This window comes from Heptranchias perlo, chromosome 18 (genome assembly GCF_035084215.1).
Source record: "Heptranchias perlo isolate sHepPer1 chromosome 18, sHepPer1.hap1, whole genome shotgun sequence".
NCBI lineage: Eukaryota > Metazoa > Chordata > Chondrichthyes > Hexanchiformes > Hexanchidae > Heptranchias > Heptranchias perlo.
The window spans coordinates 4264432-4277201 of record NC_090342.1 but is presented as its reverse complement, the minus strand read 5'-3'; the positions used below and the strand labels follow the sequence as shown (position 1 = coordinate 4277201).

Here is a 12770-nt window from a genome sequence, read left to right as displayed (position 1 = left end):
TGAGGGATAAATATTGGCCAGGACACCAGGCAGAACTCCCCATGCTGTCCTCCAAATAGTGCCATGGGATCTCTTGTGTCCAACTGAGAGGGCAGACGGGGCCTCGGTTTAATGCCTTATCCGACAGTGCAGCACTCCCTCAGTACTGCACTGGGAGTATCGGCCCAAGTTATGGGCTGAAGTCTCTGGAGTGGCACTTCAGACTTAGGGGCGAGAGTGTTACCCACTGAGCCACGGCTGACATTTACTCAGTTTGGGTGACCTCTTGTATGAACTACGCAGTGCCTGCCGAATCTCCTGCCACGAGCTGTCGCACCTCACGGCTTCCTCTAAACCTTTGGATAACGTTATACCTTGCAATGGGGGGGGTGGGAGGGCAGGGTAGAAGAAATGTTTTGAGGCAAAGGGTTGTTGAAGTATGGAATACATTACCACAAGTGACTGTTGAAACTGAGTCAATCACAACGTTTAAGAGGGAATGAGACAAAGACACAAAGAGAAATATAACATGATACAGGGAATGTTTGGGAACACCAGACCAGACCAGACCAGACCAGAGTCGAGTTAATAGCTCCAGTTTTAGCTATCGGTGTCACAGGCACGATGGGCTGAGATTACCTCCCTCTGTGGTTACATTTCTATGATTATTCCTGCCTTTTCTGTATTTTCTCTTTAAAAAAAAATACTGTACAGAAACTCCAAGCAAAACAGTGCATCAATTTTCTCTCCACCTGTCTGCTAACATTATCAGATTTTTCGTAGCTATTGTAAATACTTTGAGAAACTCTCTTTTCTTTCCCCGGCACGCGTGTATCACACATGCACACATCAACGGGCGCACAGCTACACACACACACACACACACACACACACACACACACACACGCTCCCTTTTCGGGGTATCCCAAAGCATTTCCTAGGCAGTGATTTACTTTTTAAGTGTAGTCACTGTTGTAATGTAGGCAAACGCAGCAGCCAAATTCTGCACAGCAAGATCCCACAGATAGCAAATGGGATGAATGTTGTGGATTGAGAGATGAATGTCGGCCAGGACACGAGGAGAGCTCTGCTCCCCCTGCCCTGAATTGTGAGAAGTAGCTGTGGGGCAGACTGACTGCGGCATCTGCGTAAAATCGAATTCTTGTTTTCTTTTCTCAGGCAATTATGATTGGTTCCGCGCCTGTGGCTTCAGGACTGAGCTGGCATCGCACCCTCCCCTTATGCGCGATTGGTGGAGACCAGAAGGTTTTATTTTGGATGACTGAAATGTAGAGCAAATTTGTTCGGCTGTTCAGTCGGACTGTGAAATATTTTAATGTTGGATCTCGGTTAAATTCTGTGCAGTGAGTTGATGTGAATACTGACGAGGTCCACAACACTCAAATACCAGATTCCACTTCATCTGTAAGTGAACTCAAGCTGAAAATTAAAGATTTCTCCATCTACTCATTGTACTTACTGCTAATTTTGACTCTCGTTTGCTTACAACAATGACTTGCATTTATATTGCACCTGTTATCTAGTAAAACGTCCCAAGACACTTCACAGGAGCGATTATCAAACAAAAATTTGACACCGAGCCACATAAGGAGACATTAGGACAGGTGACCAAAAACTTGGTCAAAGAGGTAGCTTTTAAGGAGCGTCTTAAAGGAGGAGAGAGAGGCGGAGAGATTTCGGGAGGGAATTCCAGAGCTCATGCTGTGCACCTAAGGACACTGGGACACATAGTAGGAGCGGGCAGGGATGTTAGTCAAGTGCCTGGTCTCCTGGGGCCTGTTTGTCTTTTGGAGTCAGGGAAAAATTTCCTAGAGTTTTTTTCCCACCTGCTCCCACGAGATAGCAATACCTGTGATTGCAGGCCCGGGAGGTGGGGGGGGTTGGTGATGCATGAGGTTGCACCGTCTCAATGGATAGAGTGACACCGTTGAGAGAGCACCATAATGACAAGAACCGCAGCAGTTTAGGAGAAGGCCCACCACCACTTCCTTGGGGTGATAAAGAAAAGAAAGAACTTGCATTTCTATCGCACCTTTCACACTCCTGGGATGTTCCAAAGCGCTTTGCGGCCAAGGAAGTACTTTTTGAAGCGTAGTCACTGTTGTAATGTAGGAAACGCAGCAGACAATTTGTGCACAGCAAGATCCCACAAACATCAATGAAAGAAATGACCAGATAATCTGTTTTAGTAATGCTGGTTTAGGGATAGATAGTGGCCAGGACACTGGGGAGAACTCTCCTGATCTTTCAAATAATGCCACGCAATCTTTTACAGCCACCTGAGAGGGTAGACAGGACTTTGGTTTAGCGTCTCATCCAACAGTACAGCACTCCCTCAGTATTGCACTGGGAGTGTCAACCTGGATTATGTGCTGAAGACTGAAGTGTGGCTTGAACGCACAACCTTCTGACTCGGAGATGAGAGTGCTACCCACTGAGCTACCAGCCAGGATTTATCTGAATTGCACCATTCGTGAACCCAATTGTATTGGGAATTTGTAATTTCAACATTGGTTATCCAGTCAAATTCACAATTAATAGAAATATAAACCACCAGAGGGGGAATTCATTCAATGAGGAATTGATTTGGAATGTTGGACCTCTGAGCTTGAATCAAGTATGAATTTATCTGGAGTCTGCTCAAGACTGTGAGAAATGGAATGTTTAGCACAAGTTATGATTTGATCGTTGGAAGTTTGGTACATTGAATCCCAGATAGACACATAACACGTATCCCTTCAGGAATTTCTCAACAAGCATCTCCAAAGGTTGTTAACTGTGATTATAACATTACTTTTTTTTTAAAAATCCAAGCAGAAATTGGAACCAGTGTGAGAGAATTCAACGAGAAACCTCCCACAAAGTGTGATTTGTGTTGTTGGATCTGTTGTGGTTCCAAACGTTGTTATGGAAATAGTGTCAGACTATTATCCCTACAAGAGCCATCGGCTCCTCTGTTTCTGAGCTCACTCGAGCCTAATTAAATTACCAAAGTCCTGGTGGTCACTTCGATTCAGTGGGATGATGGTTAAGTATATTTTGGTCAGATTGTTCATTTTTCCATATGCAGCCTGGTGTGTTCCAACCATAACAACTCTCCACAGGAGTTGTGCTATTGTTTGTGCTCAAGATAGCACTCGCTGTACTTGGATGTTTTTGTAACTAGAGTACACTGCTATTCATTTTAACTATTGAAGGTTAGCAAAGACTGAGAACTGGGAAATGTTGCAAAAATGGCAACTGATCAGTACCGATGATAACTCGGGTACAGCTCACTTATAAGTAAGAAATTAATATTTTTCCAATTCTGTTCCTGTGTATATCAGTGTCCAATTGCAACAGTTTAGAATGAATATTAAACGATGATGTGTCCTGTCGATATTTGCTTCTTCACAATGTTGAAACAGTGAAGACTTTATATCAGAGATATTATCGTGGGATTTTCTTCGGGGGGTGGGGAGGGCCTCCTGATCGGCTGCCAAAGTTCCGGGAGCCAATCGGAAGAACTGAAGGAAGTTCCAGCATATTTGAATTAATGGGTCCCTTAGGCTCATGTGCTATCTGCAACGAGCTGGCAACAGTGAGAGACATATATATTTATAATCTATTAGAACTCTTGCATATAGTGTGCAGCTCCTGTGTCTCACTTCCTGTAACACTTTCCCCATCACTTTTTTGATAATATGCCTATTGTTATCAATTACAGAGAACGTACTGCACAGAAATAGGCCATTCGGCCCAACAGGTCCATGCCAGTGTTTATGCTCCACGTGAGTTTTCACCCACCCTTCTTCATCTAACCCTATCAACATATCCTTCTATCCCCTGCTCCCTCCAGTTTATCCAGCTGTTTATCCATCAAAACAGCGTATCCTCCAACCAACCTGAGGAATACCCTGGGAGACCTGCTAATACACCACCATCTTGTTTCAGTGATGTTGTGATGTGGAGATGCCGGTGATGGACTGGGGTTGACAATTGTAAACAATTTTACAACACCAAGTTATAGTCCAGCAATTTTATTTTAAATTCACAAGCTTTCGGAGATTTTCTCCTTCCTCAGGCAAATGTTTCAAGATCTCCTTGAAGCCTACGCATTTATACATATTGAACAATAATACATGGTGTTTACAGACTGCCCCTGCAACTGCCCGTTGCCAAGGCAATCACCGTGTTCAGACAGAGAGGTGTTACCTGCAGAACCTCCGAATACACATTCAACAAAAAAACAAACAGGGAAAAAAAACAGAGAAAAAAAAACACAGAGAGAGGCAGAATTAATGGGTAGAGGCAGCAGTTTGAAAAGCGTGTGGAGCACAACCTGTTACTGACCTCTAGACATGTTTGTGACAATCTTAACACAGGAGAACTTCTCTTGACCACCACACTTGTCCACAACTTGAAAAGCCCGGCCTACAACTTCCCCCCCCCCCCCACCCTGTTCCCAACACATCTACACACCTAATGCCACCTGATCAAAGCCACTTCCAAATTTTGTGAAAAGCACTAACTGCACACATATCAACTTTTGCATGTATGTGTGATGCTTCTTCCAGTTGTACTTCCGCTGGGTCCATATATATGATGTGTAGCGTCTTGGCCCTGTACGGCCTGTGTCTGAAGTTCTCAGATGGAGAGGCACAGCCAGGCCCTGCTTCCTTTCTGCCGCATGCACAGGAATCGGAAGGAGCTGGCAGGATACTGCAAGCAGCACAAGGTGAGCTCATTCCCGCCATGGTTCTGCATGGCCACTGATGAGCGGGAAAGCAGGCCGAATGGTACCAATCAGATCTGAGAGATGGTTGTCCAGACACTCCCAGCACAGGTCATCGTTCCCTGGAACAATCCCTGTAATTTTACGTCAATTATTTTAAATGGTCGGCAAATTGCATGTAATAGAAGAAAGAAAGCCTTGTATTTGTAGAGCGCCTTTCACGATCTCCTCTGCCACTTGCTGCCACCCGTTCTGCACCACCTTCTCCTGCAAGAAAGCGGGACGTGTGTCGGTGAGTGTCCTGCAAGATGTTTGGGTGATGTACCTATCATGGTTAAATAGCTGCCAGTGTGTGTGACCTGTGAGTTGTGGGTGGGCGGCTTGCAACACTGGTAATGTGTGAAGGTGAGAGGAAGTATCTGATTGGAAGAGTTGAGTACTGATGGAAAGAGTTTGTTGGCAGCTATTTAACCATGATAGGTACATCACCCAAACATCTTGCAGGACACTCACCGACACACGTCCCGCTTTCTTGCAGGAGAAGGTGGTGCAGAACGGGTGGCAGCAAGTGGCAGTGTTTTCATGGAACATGAACCTGCTGTCCTCTCTCAGGATGACAGAATTCCTGTCTTACTCCTGCCACTCTGCCAGTGCTCTTGCTGTTGCCTGTCAGCCAGCCAGCCCACTCCCTGTAGAATGTTGAAACTTTATTATAGGAACATAGGCAGATAGGAACAGGAGGAGGCCATTTAGCCCCTTGAGCCTGTTCCGCCATTCAATGAGATCATGGTTGATCTGCGACCTAACTCTTATGTACCCGCCTTAGCCTTATATCCCTTAATACCTTTGGTTAACAAAAGTCTATCAATCTCCGATTTAAAATTAAGAATTGAGCTAGCATCAACTGCCGTTTGCGGAAGAGAGTTCCAAACTTCTACCACCCTTTGAGTGCAGAAGTCACTCCTGCAAGTCCTGGCTCTAATTATTAGGCTATGTCCCCTAGTCCCAGTATTCAAATATAGGAGACCTCCAAAAACAGGAACAAATGCATCAGCAGCCAGAAACAATAATCCAGCAACTAACCTGTAATTCCTGCCTGATCCCTTTAACGAGCACTGGTGAGAGCGGCGGGGAGGGCTTCCTCCATGCTTTCTACGGCCTGTTCAGCTGTGCGAGATTAAGACAGTGCGTTGACTGGAGCGTTGAGTTCCAAAATCGTATCTGTCCCTTTAAATCAGCGTTGCAGACTGATCTAACGCATATTCTCCCTACTTTACATGCTGCCGGCGTTCGTTACCTGCGCGTTCGCTGGAACAATCCCCGTAATTTTACGTCAATTATTTTAAATGGTCGGCAAATTGCATGTAATAGAAGAAAGAAAGCCTTGTATTTATAGAGCGCCTTTCACGATCTCAGGATGTCCCAAAGCGTTTACAGCCAATGAAGTACTTTTTGAAGAGTAGTCACTCTTGTTATGTAAGTCACTCTTGTTATGTAAGAAACGTGGCAGCCAATTTGCGCACAGCAAGATCCCACAAACAGCAATATGATAATGACCAGATAACTTTTTTTTAGTAATGTTGGTTGAGGGATAAATATTGGCCAGGACACCAGGGAGAGCTACCCTGCTCTTCTTCAAATTGGAATCTTTTACATCCACCTGAGAGGGCAGACAGGGCCTCGGTGTAACGTCTCTTCAGAAAGGTGCACCTCTGGCATTGCAGCATTCCCTCAGTACTCCACTGGAATGTCGGCCTAGATTTTGTACCCAAGTCTCTGGAGCAGGCTTGTGATAGGCACTCTCGGTGGCTAACTATCTGGTCATATGTCTCATTTGCTGTTAGTGGGCTCTTGCTGTGCTCAGATCCGCTGCCATATTTGGCAACATAACAACAGTGGCTGCACTTAAAAAGTAATCCGTTGGTTGCAAGGCCTTTGGGACATGAAAGCCTCTGTAAAAATGCAAGTCTTTGCTATGCTTTCACATCATTGGCTTATAATTAACAACAACAAAACCAACTTGCATTTATATAGCACCTTTAACATCATAAAACGTCCCAAGGCGCTTCACAGGAGCGATTATCAAACAAAACTTGACACCGAGCCACATAAGGAGATGTTAGGACAGGTGACCAAAAGCTTTACCAAGACGGCGTCTGATGCACATTAGACTAGAAGCGTGCGCACGCATTCTGGACACTATTTTGGGTCCTTAGGAGGCCACGTAGCACCTACAAAACGGGCGCTACGCAGCCCAATTTATAGCCCACTGCATCGTCTACTGTTTACATTACAAAAACAAGCATGTGTTGACCTCTACTTTGGGTGATCGCCTGAATAAACTCTAGGCAAGGGGACCATAAGGGAATTCACAGAAATGAACAGGAGCTTTAAATGAGATTATGATCAGAAATAGAGGCATTTTGAACATGGTCCTGAATTGTCTTCAGAAAATTATTCCTTCTGCCGCTGGTAGTTTATGGAGAAATGGGGACAATCTCTGAGTGTTGGTAAAGAAAGAAACACTTGCGTTTCTACAGCAACGTGCACGACCTCAGGACTTCCCAAAGCGTTTCACGGCCAATGAAGTACTTTTTGAAGTGCAGTCACTTCTGTAATGTAGGAAAGGTGGCAGCCAATTTACACACAGCAAGGTCCCATAAACAGCAATGTGATAATGAGCAGATAACCTGTTTTAGTGGTGTTGGTTGAAGGTTAAATATTGGCCAGGACACGGGAGAATTCTGCTGCTCTTCTTCAAAATATTGCCAAGGGATCTTTTACATCCACCTGAGAGGCCAGACAGCGCCTGAGTTTAACATCTCATTTGAAAGACAGCACCTGCAACAGTGCAGCACTCCTTTAGTACTGCACTGGAGTGTCAGCTTAGATAATATGTTCAACTCTCTGGAGTGGGACTTGAACCCACGACCTCCTGAATCAGAGGTAAGAGTGTTACCACTGTGCCACAGCTAACACATATAATGGTAATATTGATGTCTCTCTGTCTGGGCTTGTGCCAATGATTGACAACTCTGGTGCTCTTCAACAAGCCCATGAGGACATCCTCAAGGTTTGGAAAGAGGACTTTACTGAGTTGGCAATTGGGCCAACTGACCATAGCAAGGACACATCTTCATGAAGGTAGGGAACTTCACAGATACAAGGCCTTCAAGAGCCAGTTCTGCAGGAAGGGAGTGGACTCCCAAAAGCTGCTCTCGGTGGGAAGGGAGAGGGTTGGGGAACACCAATGGTCTTGGAGAACAGTGTCAGGAACCACCCACCTGCCTCGTAGCTACCTTTCCGAGGATTCTGTTTGTGAAACTCATACCTTCGGTGTTCCAGAGCAGAGTTGTACTTTCTATCTTACTGAGCCCAGAAACTACTGAAGAATCTTGCTGAGATCAGTGGCTCTTAAAGTGTTTCTTCAGTTTGTCGCAGCATGAATATTGGATACTCTAAAGGTCCATAGAGCGACCTGAGAGGAACAGGCTGGATTCTGCCCTCGTGATAGGATCACAGGAACAGGAAGAGACCATTCAGTGCCTCGAGCCTGTTCCGCCATTCAATTAGATCAGGGCTGATCTGTATCTTAACACCATCCACCCTCCTTGGTTCTGTAACCATTGCCTAACAAAAATAGATCAACTTCAGTTTTAAAATTTTCAATTGACCTCCAGCCTCAACAGCTTTTTGGGGGAGAGAGTTTCAGATTTCCATTACCCTTAGTGTGAAGAAATGCTTCCTGACATCACCCCTGAATGGTCTAGCTCTAATTTTAAGATTATACCCCCTTGTTCTGGACACCCCCACTAGAGGAAATAGTTTCTCTCTATCTCCCCTATCAAATCCTTTAATCATCTTAAACATCCCAATTAGATCACCCCTTAATCTTCTATACTCAAGGGACTACAAGCCTAGTCTATGCAACCTGTGCTCATAATTTAACCCTTGTAGCCCGGGTATCATTCTGATGAATGTGTAAAACAGGTGGTGGATTTATTCAAGATCACAGAGCATTGTAAAGTTTAGGGGAAACCCAACTGGCGTCATCGATTCTCACAAGGCTTTCCACCTAGTTCCACACGATGCCCTAATCCTGGAAGTTAAGGCCAAATCCTGGATTTTATCCGGGATATGTATTCCAGCTCCATGGTCCGTGTAAGGATGGACGAGAGACTCACTCACCCTCTTGAAATGGCAGTGAAGGAAGGTTGTCCATTGTCACCTATCAACAATGGATTAACTTAGAAGTAATTGTACAAACTTCTGCTCCTGGTGTGGAGCCTCATCGCCTGCAGCACATGTTGGGAATCTGGGATTACGCCCTCACTTGAAATGCATCTCAATATGATTACCCTTCTTGATAACAGCTTCATGTTCTGGATACTTTGAGAGAATGGTCAAATAATTATCCACACCTCCATTTCTTTCTCCCCCTTTGCTGTCCTGGCATCTCACGTTTCCAGTTTTAAAACCATTTTTGTCCCATGGCTGTCTCTTTTTGCTGAGGACTATCAAGACAGCAACCATTCTTCCTGAGTTCTGTGCATTTAAACCTTGTAACATCAAGCTCGATGTCAAGGCCTCATGTTCCACAGCCAAAACCACCCACGTCTTGGGATCATCCTGGAGAGCAAAAGTAACCCTCAACTTCTTTTCTTCACTACCAACCATCTCCTTAAATCCCTCACCCCTGCCCTTCCACCCTCACCTCTAACAAGTGTGAGGAACTCATGGACTTATTAGTCACTAAGATTGAGGCCATTCATTCAGCTGCCCCGGCCCCATCCTGCTTTCCAAACAAGCCAAACGTCCCTTCGGGCTCCCCTCTACCCTTGCCCTGAACCCCATCTTTCTCTAGCTTCCCTGTCATCTCCCTCAATGCCCTCTCCAAGGTGTCAGCCGTGGTTCGATGGTAGCCTCTCACTTCTACATTGGAAGGTCATGAGTTGAAGCCCCATGCCAGAGACTTGATCTAGCCTGTCACTTCCATGCAGTACTGAGAGAATGCTGCACAGTCAGAGGTGCTATCTTCTCAGATGAATTGATAAACAGCCCCCATCTGCTCTCTCGGGTGGACATAGACAATCCCATGGTACTATTCAACAGGGGAGTTCTATTGATGTCCTGGACTAATATTTATCTCTCAACTAACACCACTAAAACAGATCATCTGGTCATTTATTTCATTGCTGTGTCTGGAATCTTGCTGTGTGCAAATTAGCTGCAGTGTTTCCATACATTACAACAGTGACTACTCTTCAAAAGTACTTCACTGGCTGTGAAGCACTTTGGAATGTCCTGAGATCATGAAAATGCTATATAAATATAAGATTGTTCTTTCTGTGAAGCTCACCTCCTGCTCCCTTGACCTGATTCCTACTAAACTACTGACCCCCAAACTTCTTTTCCTGGCCCCCATGCGGGCTGATATTGTGATGGTTCACTAGCAACGTGATTATTCACTAGCAATGTGATTATTCACTGACACTGATTATGCACAATGATTATTCACTATTCCAGATTGTTTACTATATTTATTCACTATCCCGGATTATTCATTATGATCATTCATGATCACTGATTCTTAATTTTGATTATTCACTATCACTGATTGTTCAGAGTCTGATTGTTCACTGAGTCTGATTGTTTACTATCACAGATTGTTCACTATGATTGTTTAATATCACAGATTGTTCACTATGATTGTTTACTATCACAGATCGTTCACTATGATTGTTCCACTGAGTCTGATTGTTTACTATCACAGATTGTTCACTATGATCGTTTACTATCACAGATTGTTCACCGTGATTGTTTACTATCACAGATTGTTCACTATGATTGTTCACTATCACAGATCATTCACTATGATTGTTCACTGAGTCTGATTGTTTACTATCACAGATTGTTCACTATGATCGTTTACTATCAGTTTGTTCACTATGATTGTTCACTATCACAGTTTGTTCACTGTGATTGTTCACTATTGTAAACAATTTTACAACACCAAGTTATAGTCCAACAAAATTATTTTAAATTCCACAAGCTTTCGGAGTTTACCTCCTTCGTCAGGTGAACGGTGTGGAAATGACATTTTCGAATCCTTCGCATTTGAAAATCACACAACAATACCTGGTGATTACTGCCCGTTGCCAAGGCAATCACAGTGAGCAGACAGAAAGGCGTCACCTAAAAGGCCACCGAATATACAAACCCCCCAAAAAAAGAGAGAGAAGGAAGACAGTCAATGACCCGTTATATTAAAAACAGATAACATTTGTTCGCTGGTGGGGTTACGTGTAGTGTGACATGAACCCAAGATCCCGGTTGAGGCCGTCCTCATGGATGCGGAACTTTGCTATCAATTTCTGCTCGACGATTTTGCGTTGTCGTGTGTCTCGAAGGCCGCCTTGGAGTATGCTTACCCGAAGGTCGGTGGCTGAATGTCCATGACTGCTGAAGTGTTCCCCTACAGGGAGAGAACCCTCCTGTTTGGCGATTGTTGCGCGGTGTCCGTTCATCCGTTGTCGCAGCGTCTGCATGGTCTCGCCAATGTACCATGCTCTGGGGCATCCTTTCCTGCAACGTATGAGGTAAACAACGTTGGCCGAGTCACAGGAGTATGAACCGTGCACCTGGTGGGTGGTGTCCTCTCGTGTGATGGTGGTATCTGTGTCGATGATCTGGCATGTCTTGCAGAGGTTACCGTGGCAGGGTTGTGTGGTGTCGTGGACGCTGTTCTCCTTTCAGATCATCGACACAGATACCACCATCACACGAGAGGACACCACCCACCAGGTGCACGGTTCATACTCCTGTGACTCGGCCAACGTTGTCTACCTCATACGTTGCAGGAAAGGATGCCCCAGAGCATGGTACATTGGCGAGACCATGCAGACGCTGCGACAACGGATGAACGGACACCGCGCAACAATCGCCAAACAGGAGGGTTCTCTCCCTGTCGGGGAACACTTCAGCAGTCATGGACATTCAGCCACCGACCTTCGGGTAAGCATACTCCAAGGCGGCCTTCGAGACACACGACAACGCAAAATCATCGAGCAGAAATTGATAGCCAAGTTCCGCACCCATAAGGACGGCCTCAACCGAGATCTTGGGTTCATGTCACACTACACGTAACCCCACCAGCGAACAAATGTTATCTGTTTTTAATATAACGGGTCATTGACTGTCTTCCTTCTCTCTCTCTCTCTTTTTTTTGGGGGGGTTTGTATATTCGGTGGCCTTTTAGGTGACACCTTTCTGTCTGCTCACTGTGATTGCCTTGGCAACGGGCAGTAATCACCAGGCATTGTTCTGTGATTTTCAAAGGCGAAGGATTCGAAAATTTCATTTCCACACCGTTCACCTGAGGAAGGAGGTAAACTCCGAAAGCTTGTGGAATTTAAAATAAAATCGTTGGACTATAACTTGGTGTTGTAAAATTGTTTACAATTGTCAACCCCAGTCCATCACCGGCATCTCCACACCATTGTTCACTCTCACAGTTTGTTCACTATGACTGTTCACTCTCACAGTTTGTTCACTATGACTGTTCACTCTCACAGTTTGTTCACTATGACTGTTCACTCTCACAGTTTGTTCACTATGACTGTTCACTCTCACAGATTGTTCACTATGACTGTTCACTCTCACAGATTGTTCACTATGACTGTTCACTCTCACAGATTGTTCACCATCACTGGCAGTTTATTTCCGGGTCAGAGGGCCGTCGCGCGGTGGGTGTGAGGCTGTTCAGTTTCCGGTGTGAAGGATGGACGCGGACGGGCTGCCGCTGGTGGGATCGGGGATCGACCTCACCCGGGTGAGGGGGGCCTGGGGGGCCGGGGGCCTTGGGCGCTGGAATCAGGGCCGCGTTCGAGGGGCAGAGAGCCGTGGGCCGGAGCCCGGGCCCGAGGGGCCGCTCCCGCTCGGAGGTTGTTTGTTTTTTGGGGCTTGTTTTGCCGCCAGCGGTGGTTTCCGACCCCCCCCCCCTGATCCTGAGCCACAGAATCCGAACGCTTGACCCCAATCCGCGCCCTGTTAATGG

At 45.6% G+C, this 12770-nt stretch overlaps 2 protein-coding genes across 2 annotated transcripts in view; both read left to right on the top strand.

Moving 5' to 3' along the window:
- The window catches only part of nup37 (nucleoporin 37), a 36788-nt gene extending 35343 nt beyond the window's left edge, over nucleotides 1-1445 (top strand). The window contains exon 9 of the mRNA XM_067999250.1: nucleotides 1159-1445. Coding sequence (XP_067855351.1) covers nucleotides 1159-1272 — 114 coding nt within the window. The 3' untranslated portion in view covers nucleotides 1273-1445. The remainder of the gene's footprint in view (nucleotides 1-1158) is intronic.
- Nucleotides 1446-12459: 11014 nt separating this feature from the next.
- Nucleotides 12460-12770, top strand: part of washc3 (WASH complex subunit 3) — a 42195-nt gene continuing 41884 nt past the window's right edge. Inside the window, exon 1 of the mRNA XM_067999247.1 lies at nucleotides 12460-12545. Coding sequence (XP_067855348.1) covers nucleotides 12495-12545 — 51 coding nt within the window. The 5' untranslated portion in view covers nucleotides 12460-12494. The remainder of the gene's footprint in view (nucleotides 12546-12770) is intronic.